The 16,846-nt window shown below is 39.7% G+C and overlaps 1 protein-coding gene across 1 annotated transcript in view; it reads left to right on the top strand.

Moving 5' to 3' along the window:
• Window positions 1-16,121, top strand: part of LOC145979361 (uncharacterized) — a 42,071-nt gene extending 25,950 nt beyond the window's left edge. The window contains exon 3 of the mRNA XM_083112224.1: window positions 15,192-16,121. Within this exon, the coding sequence (XP_082968350.1) occupies window positions 15,192-16,121 (930 nt within the window). The remainder of the gene's footprint in view (window positions 1-15,191) is intronic.
• Window positions 16,122-16,846: the final 725 nt, after the last annotated feature.

The following is a 16,846-nucleotide window of genomic DNA, read 5'->3' as shown; positions in this document are numbered from 1 at the left end:
CTTCGGCTGAATCTCTATTGTACTGAAAACGTCGTTTCGAATTGGGACTGAAATTTGTGTTCTTTCTAACGCTAGTGGGTGAAGTCTTTAAAGTCTGAGCCCCTGGTTTACCCTTCACCTCAGAACCCTGAGACGCGGCGATCGTGACTTTGTTTACCCCAGTTTTAAAGCTTTTGCCCTTTTGAAGCGGAGCTAGATCTCGCTTCATGGGTAAATCCCTTAACGATTCAAAATTTTCTATAGCATACGTGGCATCTGCAAATGACGATATGTCTTGCATTACGAAGTGCTCCCTCAATTTATATGGCAAAAGTGAGCCTAATTGAGCAACAATATGAGACTCTTCTGCCTTAGGTTGTATTGAACGTAGCAACTTGAAGTTCTTAGAAAAATACTGTAATACACTTTCCTCAGAGGTTTTCTGGTAAGGAGAGTTCAAGATTTTGGCAAGACATGTACTACGCCATCTAGAACTATCATAATGGCTTATGAATTCCAATTTAAATGCATCATAAGAAACCAACTGAGCTTTTCTCTCTGAAAACCAGAGCTTCGCACTTTCGGTCAATAGTTTAGGAACATATTTAATGTAATGTGCTTGATCAATTCCATATAACTCCAAAAGTTCCTCTACCTTTTCCAGGAATTCGGTTGGAGTTACATTCGTGATCAAGCCATTGAATTTCGGGAACTTTACTAAGTCCTGAGGCTTTATGCTATATGCTTTCACAGGAGCAACACCATGAAGAGCATTAAAATCAGATTGTTCCTTCTTCCCTTCATTCACTCCCTTCGGATCATCATCTTTTTCCCCAAACCCACACATTTTAGATCTTCTGTGCCTGGTTTTTAGGTAACCCTTCTTACTTATCGCTGAATTAACTCTCCAAGATTTCTCAGCATCAGTCGATGACTCTGCACTAGAAACACAATAGCCCGCAAATGGTTTCCGCATTATACCTGACTTGACATTCACTGCATCCGAATTGTCTGTGGAAGTGGCCTTATCCAAACGACCCACCCCAGTGAATTCAGTTACTGAGCGATCACTTTTACCCTTAACCGGTTTTTCTCCACTATTCTGTATTTCAAATACCTTACGAGGACTCCCCTGCTCCCAGTTGGCCATAACTCTGCTAACCCTATCCATAGAATTTTCGAGAGACTTTAGTGTTACCATAACTTCTGGCGGCAGAGTATTCACAACCGAAGTTTCCGACCCTAGGTGCTGAGAAGAAACATGCACAACCGGTTGAGAGGATGATTGAGACTCCCTCTTTACCACTACCACTTCACTATCACTGATCGACTTTCCTAATTGATAATCCTTAGAAACTCGATTGGAGTCCTGACTTCTACCTGCAATCTTAACCAAAACCTTTTCAACAATTTGCCCTTCCAAAGATCTAATGTGACTTTCGTTATCAGTTTTAATTTGTTCCAACGATTTCTGCACACCCTGTACTTCCGAATCTAACCTACGTGCCAATTCATCATACTTCCTGTCTAACCCTTCAGCTCTACTCATGCATTCTAATCTGTATTGAGATACTGTCAAAGTGAGATCATGAAGACCCTCACTTGTTTTGACCACGTCTTGTTGCAAGTCTAAGATACATTTGCTGGTATCACTGAGGTCTGACTGAAGTTTTCCCACCAACCTACTAGTGTGAGCAGTAAGTTCAGACTTCAGCACTTTGTTACTGTCATCTAATTCTGACTTCAGCAATTGGTTACTGTCATTTAATTCTGACTTCAGCAATTGCTTACTGTCATTTAATTCTGACTTCAGCAACTCAATACTTGCTTTTGACGCTTGGAACCGTTGATCATTCCTTTCATCACTCTGCTTGATGAACGCGAACAACGATTCCAACGTCACAGGTTCGTTTTCCGTTCCCATCTTTTTTTTTTTTTTGCCCAAAAATTAAAATAAAAATTTGCTTAATGCCTATAAAACTTTTAACACTGACGTCTCGTAATCTTAATGTGACGTACTCAACGTGTGCCAGTACACACTATGGGAGTTTCGTCGCCTTGATGAATAGGTATGCTAAATGGAAACTACCACATTACGAACAATCCCATTTAGATGAACACTGAAATTAGTTTAATTCTGCCCACAATTTCAATGTAACCCATTACTCTGGTAGCGCTGGTTGCTGTGTCCGATAATCTACAGGATTACGTATCAATAGGCATACTAAGCAATAAAGTAAAAATTTGCATACATGTTCACTTCATTCAATTACATGAAATTCGTAGAGAAACAAGTAAGTTACACCCAACTGAAATTGTATTTTCTGTGATTGAAGTGCCAATTTACATCAGTACACCCTATATGTGAAACTGAATAACTCGCATACTATTTACGGTTCATGAAAACTGAATAGTAAACAACAATTCCCATTCCAATTGATAAAATTTTGATTCACCATACAATTTTACCCTCTCTCTTGGACCTGACTCGCTTGTGTTAATATCAGCTGATGTACAGAAGACTGGGTCTCAAGAAAAGTTACCCAAGGGAGGCTGTGTGCATAGATTAAGATCTGAACTTCAGTGAACATAACCCTTTAGCCTGACCTAATTGATAACCCAACTGTCAAAATATTACTGGGCATTATTCATACTTAAGTGACCAGCACAAAATGAACTTCTTCCTGAAAAGCAACATTTACATTAATTCATATATGTATATTCATAATGCACAGAAGGTTGTTTTGATAAATGTCAACACAATGATATGAGATATTAATATGTTTTATTATTACTAGAGAGGAAAATAAACCAATAAACTAATTTTCAGTACTTATAGCATTCAATTTACCTACTGTGCCCTATAGCAGGTTACATATTGTTTCATTCAACTTGAAGAAAATTATTACTCCCTGTGACTAAAATAACAAAAGAAAATATGATACAATGAATCAGCTGTTTTAGGCTGTCATCTCATGACCTAATAATCCAGCACAATTAATTCGACAAATTCTATCGATTACTTTTGTGGATATTATTAAAGAAATTCAATAACAGAACTTTGTTTATACCTCGCTTGAACCTACATTAATTATTTAGTCCTTAATAAATCGTGTATTCAATATTGAAACACTTCTACAAAACTTCAACTTTTCGTGCTTACAGCAGGCATAGTTATATCCATATGCAGCACAATGTTTTACCCTCGTTCAGCTAACAAAACTCTGACAACATAGTAATAATATGAATTGTGTGCATTAAGTAGAATATTCAACGAATATTTACGTTTAACGATTTACAGTTTGCAATTGCTGATCAGCTGTATTTTTACGCCAATATGGCTACCCCACGCGCTGCTTTCCCGCTCAAACTAACGGTGCGATGCATACTGATTAATGGCCATTAACGACGCACACGAATGCTAGCATATTTTGCGAAGTAGAAATCTTTAATGCAGTTATTCCTACAGACGTCTGGGTGCACTTAATATATAAAGTTTGGTACTTACAGCCAATGCCCGAACCACGATCCGTAGATCACTTGCACAACAAAGTTATCAAATATCGGCTGTATCCTTACTTGGTGAACCGATATTCTTTGCGTTGCATGTTTCCTGAACCTTTATGGATCATTTACGCCATATGGATTGCATGGCAAATTTCCAGATGTTCGGATATTCCTTGATATTCTTGTCCGAACAAAACCTTATGGGCTTTCCATCTTCCTTTTCCCGGACGAACGAACGTACTGAATCGATCTTTTACCCGTTTGTCAACAAACGAGTCCGCTCTTCAATTCGCCGTAATAAGTTCAATGTTTCGAACTCAGCTGCTTCAAATTCACTCATTAAGTTCGAGTTTTCACTTAAATCCACTTATTAGAATGTCACATTACTCACATAACCAACACAACCATTTTTCTGTCCAGAATCGGCCCGGAAACCGTAATCCCGCATGGTATGTGAACCGATTATATGAATCATTCCTTTAACCGTTCCTTACACTGTTGTCTTTTCGTGTACAAGATTTTAACTAGAAAGTCCACCAACAGAATGATAAACGTAGTGTGGCAGCTTTGATGAAATTTTACCAAAAGTTAACGTGAATTATTGAAGTACACCAAAATAAGTACATACAAATATGTTCATTATAACATTTCTTGTTATAATTGGCGCCCAACAAGAGGCTGAACCCAAATAATATACAACTACCTATACAACCTACACACAACATAACTACTCACACTATTACATATAAGTATAAAACACAGAATATTTACATTTACACAAATCACCTTATATCTATAATGACCGTTCCTTTATATTATTTACATTCACCCTATCTTTAAAGCGTGGTGATTACAATAGTTCCTACAGAAGGAAAGAAGTTGAATTCGTACTGGTCACCCCATACACGTGCCCTTGAACTGGTATTGACTTAAAATTGAACTCCACAGTTTGCGTGCCGTCTCGCCGCAAGGTTATGTCCACTTGACCATTCAGTCCGCCGCTGACACTAGCCCACTTAGACCACACAACCGCAGAAGCCATCTTGTCAACCCTTCATCGACACCTGACATCACCTGTTCAACTACTTTGTACGAGACTAAAGATCAAGCTCGACACAAATTCCTGTTGCCGTCATCTTGGCACAAAATAAGATCAATGTTTGAGCCTGACTCTACCGAAAAGTACTTCCAGCATACTGCCTTATATGCGTTGGAGCGTAACTGTCTCAAACGTGCCATAAATTCCCTAAAATACCAGTCCCACCATCGACTAAAACCAATAATTGCTTTGAGCAAACAACCAACATGCATATTCTCCATTTAAGAATCGCCAAGTGATATAGAGACAATAGGAATTATTCTTTTGTTCTGGCCCGCCGCGAAATAGTACCAACTTGACAAATCTGCCCGCCACAGGCACTACTCACTTGACTCACAAAGAAAATTAAACTGCCAATGATCATTTTCCTCATTGACGTTCTGAACCCTGACCACAGAATTTTCCTGACTCACAGGAATCCATTAATTTCTGAAGCAACTCCTCTATTCCAACCAGATTCAAGTCCTGCACCTTTATCACCCAATACCTCAATTTATCCATTGAACACTTCCATAATTTGCAGTGTTCAATAGATTGATTGTTCACTCTTTCCCCAGTGACACAATCAATCAACGAAAGTGTTGAATCACCGTTATTTTTAACACAAATGTAGGGCCCAAGAAAGAGTTCGCAATATTTCTTGATTACCCTATCTTTCATGCCACCAGGATTTTGATTTTTTACGAAGATCAAATTCCCCTCCTCAACGTTAGGATTAGCTGCCTTTTTGGCATTAAGTTTTCTCAACCTTTCCTGTCTTTTGCCGAAACTGGTTAAATTTGACATAACCAATTTGCCATCCCAGGTCGCATTATTACCCACGTCCAAAAGCGGTATGTCGGTCAATCTCCTCGGCATATTTAACCTGAGTTCCGAAGGAGAATATCCCGTTTGAGGAGTGATTGAACCGTTCAAGAGATATAAGGCTTCAGCAACGTGCTGTGGCCACTTTGCATGATTTGAACTACACAGCACTCTCATCAGGCGATTCAATTCCGAATGATAGCGCTCAACAAGGTTAGAACACGGATGATACACTGGAGTGTATATGAGTTGTACACCCCATGCTTTCATTGCTTCTTGAAAAATGTTTGACTTAAATTGAGGCCCATTATCAGAGACTATTTGTTTTGGAACCCCCAAATGTACGAAGTAAATTTGCGATAATTTATTCACAACGGTTTTTGCATTGCTGTTAGTAACGGGGTAAGCCACCAAGTACCGCGATGCCGCATCCAAGACCGTGAAAAGAAACCTTTCTCGTTTTGGTCCTAAAGTGAATGGGCCTTGCAGGTCAATAAACAACAGTTGCCCTGGCTTATCCATTACATGTGATCTAGCAATATATTTAGCCGGATGCTTGTTAGGTTTAGTACGCTAGCACAACTCGCAATTTTTAATGTAGGACTTGATGTCCGACTTCATACCCTTCCAGTGAAAAGCTTGGTATATCTGCGACAAGGTTTTTGCCACACCAAAATGCCCCATGTCATCATGACAACCTATTAATACCTTTCCAATTAACTTTATAGGAATGCAAATCCTGTACCGTGAGTCTACATGAAAGTCCTTTATGTACAATTCACCATTATCTAAACTGTACGTTTCATTCCATGACCTAGAACGAGAGTTTAAATCCCCTTTAATACCCTTTAAATGGTAAATGATTTGCTTCAAATCGGCATCATCATTCTGCAAGGAGATTAACTCCTCTTGAGAGAAAATTTCCTTGACCGACCGTAAGACGGTTGAGACATTAATCAAATAGTGCGTGTCTGGAACACCAGGAAAATTCCTGCTCAGTGTGTCAGCCAGCACGTTCTCTGAACCTTTACAGTATTGGACGACAAAGGAGTACTGCTGTATCTGAATGAACCACCTGGTTAGTCTGGCATTCCAAGAGTGAGCAGATTCCAACCAAGTAAGAGCTTTGTGATCGGAAACTACAATAAATTGCCTACCCTTAAGGTATGTAGAAAATTTCCCAATGGTGTATAAAATAGCCAACACCTCAATTTCAGTAGAAGTGTATGACTTCTCGTAGGATCTTAGCAATCTGCTGACGAAGCCTAAAGGTTTCATAATCCCCTCTATAACCTGATAGCAAAAACCCCCTATTCCAATCAGAGATGCATCCGTCTGGATGTAGAACTTTTCTTCGAAATCTGGAAAATTGAGAGTGACCTCTTGGACCACCAATGACTTTAAGCGTTTAAAAGCCTCCTCAGCCTCTGCGGTCCATTGCCACTTCGTCTTCAACTTTAACAGAGCATACATGGGATGTGCTATGAGAGCATAGTTCGGTATATATTTTGCCAACCAATTGAAACATCCCAAGATCTTTTGAAGTTGTTTCAAATTCTCCGGCTTACGCAAGTTAACAATGCTTTCTACATAAGACGGATCTTTTGTAAAACCCTGTGTGGAAATGACGTGTCCCAAAAATTTGAACTCTTTTACTGCGAACCTACACTTCTCCAGCTTTAACGTGAAACCTGCACGCCCTAGCCTTTCCAAAACCAATTTCACATGCTTTAGATGCGACTCAAAATCCTTAGACTTTATGATGATGTCATCCACGTACACCACCACAAAGTCCAAGAAGGAACCCAACACTCTATTCATAACATCTACAAACACCGCAGTGCCGTTCACAGAACCAAATACCACCCTTTTGAACTGATACAGTATACCCTCAAAAGCAAACGCTGTGAACTTGCGACTATCAACATGCAGAGGCACCTGCCAATATGCATTCCCCAAGTCGAGCGAAGTAAAGAACTTACAGCCTAGAAATGACGTCAAGAGCTCGTTAACTTTCATAGGTGTAAGTTGCATTGGTCTCACGTGCTGATTTACTCTTTTTAAATCTACACATAGACGAATCCCTCCATGAGGTTTTGGGACTACTAACAAAGGCGATCTATGTTCTGAATCAGACAGTTCGATTATTCCCCATGCTAGCATTTGATTCAATTGTTCCCTCACTCTATCCCTGTATGCGTAAGGAATGGGATAATTCTTCGCGACGATTGGTGCATCAGTATCTAGTTCCATACGATGTACATATTCTTTGCACAAACCCGGAGTGTCAGAAAAGATTTGTTCAAAAACGCTTAACATTTCTTTGAATCTTAACTTTGAATCGCCTTCCAAACTTAGCGATTCTTCAATTTTAAGTTCGAAATTTGAATGCTCAACTGCGGCATGATCAAGTTCCGAAGAAACGTTAGTTATCACCATATCCGATTCAATGGTGTCCACATCTTTGAGAGGAGTAAATTTTAAAAATGTTCTACCGTTAGGAGTACTATAGAAAAATGCATCTTCATCAAAATTAAGTTCCCCTTGTAATCCGTAAATTACATCTAAGCCCAACAAAACTGGTACATTTAAATTCTTAACCACAACAAATCGTACATAGTAATCATAACCCCCCAAATTGATCATTAACTTAACAATCCCTTCAACAGATTTTGATTTTGTACCAGAATAATCTATTAATTTAATGTTGGAAGCCGATTCCAACCTTGGCCTAGAGATCAAGGATGAAATTGATTTCCACGCTTCGAATTCAAGCAGGCTCACCTCAGCGCCACTATCACAGAGGGCGTCATAAGGTTTGCCTAAAATAGTTATCCTGATCAAAGCTGATGTATGTCGCTGAGAATCAGCATTAATTGGTATTCCTAAACTAATTGAATCGTCGATATCACTCCCTTCACCAACATCATTAATATGTACAAAAATATAGCAGGATGTTTTATCTTGCCCTCACCCCCTGCCCAACGGTAAGAGCTCCTCTCCGGTTTTCCGAACTTGGACATTCCCTGGATGGCTCGTCCATCGCATGGATCTCAGCTTCAACTATGATTTGAGAACCAGGTTCGGAAACCCCTTGTCCTATCTTTCTTAAAATTCCCCTTTTCCTAAGGAAATTGAGAACCTGAGACATTCCTTCTCTGTTCCAATGTACTCGATCAACTTTTCCCCGCGAAGGATTTCCCAAATATTCTTCATAAACGTCATATCGAATTTCACCCGAGCTATCAAAAAACAAAGACGAGATATCGTGTACTTTGACATTTCTTGCATTATGAAACGAGGCTATGAAATCATTAATCCCTTTCCATTTGTGCCAGACATTGGAACTTTTGTTACGCATAATACGTGCTATGGGAGGTAGGGTCAACCAATTGATCTCCTTTGTCCTTCCTTTCAACAATTCCAGCGTCTCCGACAAGTTGCGCTTTATAGTTTCTTCCGTCTGAAAGTTAAGTATATCGTTCGTACCTATCATAACTATCACTGAGTCAGCCAATTTTGAGCACGACTTTAACCTGCCGTTTAATTGCTCGGTAGTTTGTCCACTGACTGTTAATCCTATCCTGCGATTTCCTTGCTCATCGAAATTGAACTGATAATTACCAAACTTCTGAGCTACTCTGAGTAACATACTGTCGCCGATTAATTGTTTCCCTTCTAACAACGGTTGAATAGCACTTGTTTGTTGTTCTGCTTCCTTACTTCTTTGAGATAACGCAGACGCAACCCTATTAACTGGAGGTTTATTCATGCCTAAACCCACATCACCTCCTACGATGTGAGTTGGTCTCCGTTTCCCAACAAGGAATCTTCGGCTGAATCTCTATTGTACTGAAAACGTCGTTTCGAATTGGGACTGAAATTTGTGTTCTTTCTAACGCTAGTGGGTGAAGTCTTTAAAGTCTGAGCCCCTGGTTTACCCTTCACCTCAGAACCCTGAGACGCGGCGATCGTGACTTTGTTTACCCCAGTTTTAAAGCTTTTGCCCTTTTGAAGCGGAGCTAGATCTCGCTTCATGGGTAAATCCCTTAACGATTCAAAATTTTCTATAGCATGCGTGGCATCTGCAAATGACGATATGTCTTGCATTACGAAGTGCTCCCTCAATTTATATGGCAAAAGTGAGCCTAATTGAGCAACAATATGAGACTCTTCTGCCTTAGGTTGTATTGAACGTAGCAACTTGAAGTTCTTAGAAAAATACTGTAATACACTTTCCTCAGAGGTTTTCTGGTAAGGAGAGTTCAAGATTTTGGCAAGACATGTACTACGCCATCTAGAACTATCATAATGGCTTATGAATTCCAATTTAAATGCATCATAAGAAACCAACTGAGCTTTTCTCTCTGAAAACCAGAGCTTCGCACTTTCGGTCAATAGTTTAGGAACATATTTAATGTAATGTGCTTGATCAATTCCATATAACTCCAAAAGTTCCTCTACCTTTTCCAGGAATTCGGTTGGAGTTACATTCGTGATCAAGCCATTGAATTTCGGGAACTTTACTAAGTCCTGAGGCTTTATGCTATATGCTTTCACAGGAGCAACACCATGAAGAGCATTAAAATCAGATTGTTCCTTCTTCCCTTCATTCACTCCCTTCGGATCATCATCTTTTTCCCCAAACCCACACATTTTAGATCTTCTGTGCCTGGTTTTTAGGTAACCCTTCTTACTTATCGCTGAATTAACTCTCCAAGATTTCTCAGCATCAGTCGATGACTCTGCACTAGAAACACAATAGCCCGCAAATGGTTTCCGCATTATACCTGACTTGACATTCACTGCATCCGAATTGTCTGTGGAAGTGGCCTTATCCAAACGACCCACCCCAGTGAATTCAGTTACTGAGCGATCACTTTTACCCTTAACCGGTTTTTCTCCACTATTCTGTATTTCAAATACCTTACGAGGACTCCCCTGCTCCCAGTTGGCCATAACTCTGCTAACCCTATCCATAGAATTTTCGAGAGACTTTAGTGTTACCATAACTTCTGGCGGCAGAGTATTCACAACCGAAGTTTCCGACCCTAGGTGCTGAGAAGAAACATGCACAACCGGTTGAGAGGATGATTGAGACTCCCTCTTTACCACTACCACTTCACTATCACTGATCGACTTTCCTAATTGATAATCCTTAGAAACTCGATTGGAGTCCTGACTTCTACCTGCAATCTTAACCAAAACCTTTTCAACAATTTGCCCTTCCAAAGATCTAATGTGACTTTCGTTATCAGTTTTAATTTGTTCCAACGATTTCTGCACACCCTGTACTTCCGAATCTAACCTACGTGCCAATTCATCATACTTCCTGTCTAACCCTTCAGCTCTACTCATGCATTCTAATCTGTATTGAGATACTGTCAAAGTGAGATCATGAAGACCCTCACTTGTTTTGACCACGTCTTGTTGCAAGTCTAAGATACATTTGCTGGTATCACTGAGGTCTGACTGAAGTTTTCCCACCAACCTACTAGTGTGAGCAGTAAGTTCAGACTTCAGCACTTTGTTACTGTCATCTAATTCTGACTTCAGCAATTGGTTACTGTCATTTAATTCTGACTTCAGCAATTGCTTACTGTCATTTAATTCTGACTTCAGCAACTCAATACTTGCTTTTGACGCTTGGAACCGTTGATCATTCCTTTCATCACTCTGCTTGATGAACGCGAACAACGATTCCAACGTCACAGGTTCGTTTTCCGTTCCCATCTTTTTTTTTTTGCCCAAAAATTAAAATAAAAATTTGCTTAATGCCTATAAAACTTTTAACACTGACGTCTCGTAATCTTAATGTGACGTACTCAACGTGTGCCAGTACACACTATGGGAGTTTCGTCGCCTTGATGAATAGGTATGCTAAATGGAAACTACCACATTACGAACAATCCCATTTAGATGAACACTGAAATTAGTTTAATTCTGCCCACAATTTCAATGTAACCCATTACTCTGGTAGCGCTGGTTGCTGTGTCCGATAATCTACAGGATTACGTATCAATAGGCATACTAAGCAATAAAGTAAAAATTTGCATACATGTTCACTTCATTCAATTACATGAAATTCGTAGAGAAACAAGTAAGTTACACCCAACTGAAATTGTATTTTCTGTGATTGAAGTGCCAATTTACATCAGTTCACCCTATATGTGAAACTGAATAACTCGCATACTATTTACGGTTCATGAAAACTGAATAGTAAACAACAATTCCCATTCCAATTGATAAAATTTTGATTCACCATACAATTTTACCCTCTCTCTTGGACCTGACTCGCTTGTGTTAATATCAGCTGATGTACAGAAGACTGGGTCTCAAGAAAAGTTACCCAAGGGAGGCTGTGTGCATAGATTAAGATCTGAACTTCAGTGAACATAACCCTTTAGCCTGACCTAATTGATAACCCAACTGTCAAAATATTACTGGGCATTATTCATACTTAAGTGACCAGCACAAAATGAACTTCTTCCTGAAAAGCAACATTTACATTAATTCATATATGTATATTCATAATGCACAGAAGGTTGTTTTGATAAATGTCAACACAATGATATGAGATATTAATATGTTTTATTATTACTAGAGAGGAAAATAAACCAATAAACTAATTTTCAGTACTTATAGCATTCAATTTACCTACTGTGCCCTATAGCAGGTTACATATTGTTTCATTCAACTTGAAGAAAATTATTACTCCCTGTGACTAAAATAACAAAAGAAAATATGATACAATGAATCAGCTGTTTTAGGCTGTCATCTCATGACCTAATAATCCAGCACAATTAATTCGACAAATTCTATCGATTACTTTTGTGGATATTATTAAAGAAATTCAATAACAGAACTTTGTTTATACCTCGCTTGAACCTACATTAATTATTTAGTCCTTAATAAATCGTGTATTCAATATTGAAACACTTCTACAAAACTTCAACTTTTCGTGCTTACAGCAGGCATAGTTATATCCATATGCAGCACAATGTTTTACCCTCGTTCAGCTAACAAAACTCTGACAACATAGTAATAATATGAATTGTGTGCATTAAGTAGAATATTCAACGAATATTTACGTTTAACGATTTACAGTTTGCAATTGCTGATCAGCTGTATTTTTACGCCAATATGGCTACCCCACGCGCTGCTTTCCCGCTCAAACTAACGGTGCGATGCATACTGATTAATGGCCATTAACGACGCACACGAATGCTAGCATATTTTGCGAAGTAGAAATCTTTAATGCAGTTATTCCTACAGACGTCTGGGTGCACTTAATATATAAAGTTTGGTACTTACAGCCAATGCCCGAACCACGATCCGTAGATCACTTGCACAACAAAGTTATCAAATATCGGCTGTATCCTTACTTGGTGAACCGATATTCTTTGCGTTGCATGTTTCCTGAACCTTTATGGATCATTTACGCCATATGGATTGCATGGCAAATTTCCAGATGTTCGGATATTCCTTGATATTCTTGTCCGAACAAAACCTTATGGGCTTTCCATCTTCCTTTTCCCGGACGAACGAACGTACTGAATCGATCTTTTACCCGTTTGTCAACAAACGAGTCCGCTCTTCAATTCGCCGTAATAAGTTCAATGTTTCGAACTCAGCTGCTTCAAATTCACTCATTAAGTTCGAGTTTTCACTTAAATCCACTTATTAGAATGTCACATTACTCACATAACCAACACAACCATTTTTCTGTCCAGAATCGGCCCGGAAACCGTAATCCCGCATGGTATGTGAACCGATTATATGAATCATTCCTTTAACCGTTCCTTACACTGTTGTCTTTTCGTGTACAAGATTTTAACTAGAAAGTCCACCAACAGAATGATAAACGTAGTGTGGCAGCTTTGATGAAATTTTACCAAAAGTTAACGTGAATTATTGAAGTACACCAAAATAAGTACATACAAATATGTTCATTATAACATTTCTTGTTATATGGTGTTCACAAACATAGAAAAAGCGGACATGATCCTGATTTATGGGGAATGCCGAAAGAATGCCTCAGAAGCCTACCGTGTGTACGCAGAGAGATATCCGGACAGACGACAGCCATCTCGACGTCTGTTTGGTAAGTTATTTATTAAATTAAGAGACACCGGAAGTGTAACACCACGAGCACGTGTGCGGAACAAGCCACATTCAGGTGAGGCAGGTGCAACAAATGTTCTCGCCGCTGTTGCTGTGAATCCGCACGTTAGCTCCCGTGAAATTGCCAGGGATGCTGGGATGAGTCAGCGAAGTGTATTGCGCATTCTGCACACACACAAGTTTCACCCATATCATATCTCCCTCCATCAGGAACTTCACGGGAATGATTTTGTGGACCGTGTTCGGTTTTGCACATGGATGTTACGACACGACACACCCGATTTGTCACGTATCCTCTTCACTGACGAGGCAACTTTTACCAATCATGGAAATGTCAACCTAAGGAACATGCACTATTGGTCGGTGACAAATCCACATTGGCTTCGCCAAGTGGAACGCCAGCGCCCATGGAGTGTGAACGTGTGGTGTGGTATAGTGGGTGAACATCTCATTGGCCCTTTTTTTATACAAGGGACACTGAATGCTGACCGATACATACAGTTTTTACAACATGAACTGCCTGTACTATTGGAGGACATACCACTTCAGACAAGGGGGGAAATGTAGTACCAACATGACGGGTGCCCAGCTCACAGTGAAAGACGCGCTACAGCATGTGTGGAAAATACATTTCCAAATCGTTGGATTGGACTTGGAGGGCCTGTCAAATGGCCGGCTCGTTCCCCAGATTTGACACCGTTACACTTTTTCCTGTGGGGAAAGCTGAAGGACATTGTCTACCGGGATGTGCCAACAACTCCAGAGGATATGCAACACCGCATTACTGCGGCCTGTAGGGACATTCCCTACGAGATGCTACATTCTGTGCAACGATCTTTGCGTGGGCGCCTCGTTGCCTGTATCGCAGCTGACGGCCACCACTTTGAGCACACACTTTGACAGGTTTTCGCTTCTTACGCAGTGGTTCTTCGACATACTGTTATGGTCATTTTCATTATGCTGTAACACTGTCAAATACATGGTGCTGACGATGTCTACTGTATTTTTTCTTCCTTTAACACGCTCTGTCTTCATCTTGTCCAATGGCTTCCGACATCTCATACTTGTACATGCCGTGGTACTGACGGTCAAGTGGGCCACTTGTTAGTTTGTTTACATATTTTCACATGGCCATATCTTCGTTCCCATGTGCAGTAGATGCATGAGACCAACGGCGTTGTGTTTCTCTGCGTGTGCTCTTTTATATTATGCATGTTATTGTATATCGTTCCATTTAAAAAAATATGACTTTGCTCCAGATGCCCCATTTGTCGATATTTTTCGACCCACCCCATACCTCCGATTTACGAGCCCTATTTCATATTATTGTTTCCCGCAAACCTCACATCGCTACTGTTTCTGGTTTCTTCGCTATTTCAGGTGGTACTTTTAGGTGCCTCACGCGGTATACAGAAGACGCAGAAAAGGAGAGCATTGAATGAATGCATTTTATCAGCACGTTTTTTAAAACATTTTCAGAACCTTTCTTTCCCTTTCCCGACCATAATTATGCACCTTAAAATCCTTTCCCTACTCATTCGCTTAAAATAAGCGAATCTGTTTGTACCATTTCTTGCCAGAGTACGTTTCATGACGTCAAGTTGAATATCATCCATTCCCCTCTTCGGAAATGTTGCACGAGTCTCTTTTGTTAGTTATGTGCCTTTTCTTTCTACAGCATATCATTTGGTTGAGGTATCCCTGTCCAGGCCAATATTCTGGAGGCGTTTTAGTAGCAGAAGGATCCACTGTGTTTGACAAGAAATCATACGATATCCACATTCTAGGTGCTAACGGTACGTTCAAATCCAATTTACTGATAAAGAAGCCACTGGACGCTGTCACAGGTGGTGTATATAGATGTGAAGCTTGGCCACACGATTACCACGCCACCGTTGCCAGTCACGATGAATATCTACTCGGTGGCAAAGATGTGTTGACGAAATGTTTCATCGGTTACAACAGCAATGGTGGATATGGCAACACTGGTGGACATTTTGGGTACGGAATGTTTCGCAAATTGAACTCTACTGAGTATGCGAGATATCGTTACACGGCGAATAACACTTCTAACAATACTGAAGTTTCTTCAGAGCCAACTTCGCCTGAAATCGTAAGTAAAAACACTACGCTTAATTCTACAAACAAAGAAGCATCGCCGCCTGTAAGCAGCGCCATGATGCCAGAATACAGAGATATCGTGAACGATTCAGTGTCCAAGGATGAAAAACCTTTTATGCCCAGCGTTCACTTTCAGTTCTTGCAACCCCGTGCTGATGCAAGTGGGAATAATTTGATCACACCTCCTCCAAAGAAGTATTATGTGGTAGACGGAAAGAGTTACGTCCGATTTGATTTCTCGAGCAATAATGGCGATGCCGCGTGGGGGCCTGCTGCAAGAAGAGTTGCAAATCCTGGCAAGACGTCAAGATCTGTAAATCAGGAAGTTCCTACCGTGGACTCGAGAGCGAACAAATCTATCTACACATGGAAGCTGACTGTGAAAATACCTGAACTGAAGAATTTGACGGAAAACAGCAGCCAAGGTTTACCCATAGATACAAATTCTACTTCTTCTTCAAAATCATTACTGTCTGTAGGAGCTTGAACTGTACTGAACATTAAAAAAAATGAATGTACGCTGTTTATAATTCTGTAACATTCCCTTTCTATAGATCTAGTTAAATAACTTAAAATCTATGATTATTTAGCTTCAAAGTAACTCAGGAAAATATCATTATATAATGCATGTAAGGGCATACAGGCATTATACCTGGGGTGCGTGATGACTTTTGACACAGGTTTATGCACAAACAGATTGGAGCTCACGTAGCTTCTAATCAAATGTTACCTGGAGTATAGCCTAATATGGTCAGTGTGCTCGATGACGTGTGACCTCTCCTCTGTACCTTTAAAATTAAAAAAAAACTAAATATATTCAGTGGCGGCTGCTCATTAGGTGGCAAAGTTGTGCAACCACCACATATTTCTGTACTTACATAGACAATTATTAAACATATTTTGTGGAGAATAATAGGTAAAGTAATGTAATTATAAGGGAAATCCCCAGAATATTTTACTAATTGGCAAACCAATCAGAAAATAACATAAAATCACATTTTGAAGAAAATATAAGATTTTTAAAAAATTAACATCTACATGCAAACAAGACAAATTCATGTTCAAAAAATGCAGGTCTTCTACTGTAAAATTTCAGTGAATTGATCTTGAAAGGGAACTTTTATTTTTTGTTGTATGTGTTCATTGACCATGGAATTGTCTCCATGATGTTACTGGAAATGATACATAGGGGAAGGAAAGGTATAGTGGCCA

The sequence above is a fragment of the Lepisma saccharinum genome, chromosome 26 (assembly GCF_977018435.1).
Source record: "Lepisma saccharinum chromosome 26, izLepSacc3.1, whole genome shotgun sequence".
Taxonomy (NCBI): domain Eukaryota; kingdom Metazoa; phylum Arthropoda; class Insecta; order Zygentoma; family Lepismatidae; genus Lepisma; species Lepisma saccharinum.
Note: the sequence above shows the minus strand (reverse complement) of the source record. Positions and strands in the feature narration are given on the sequence as shown.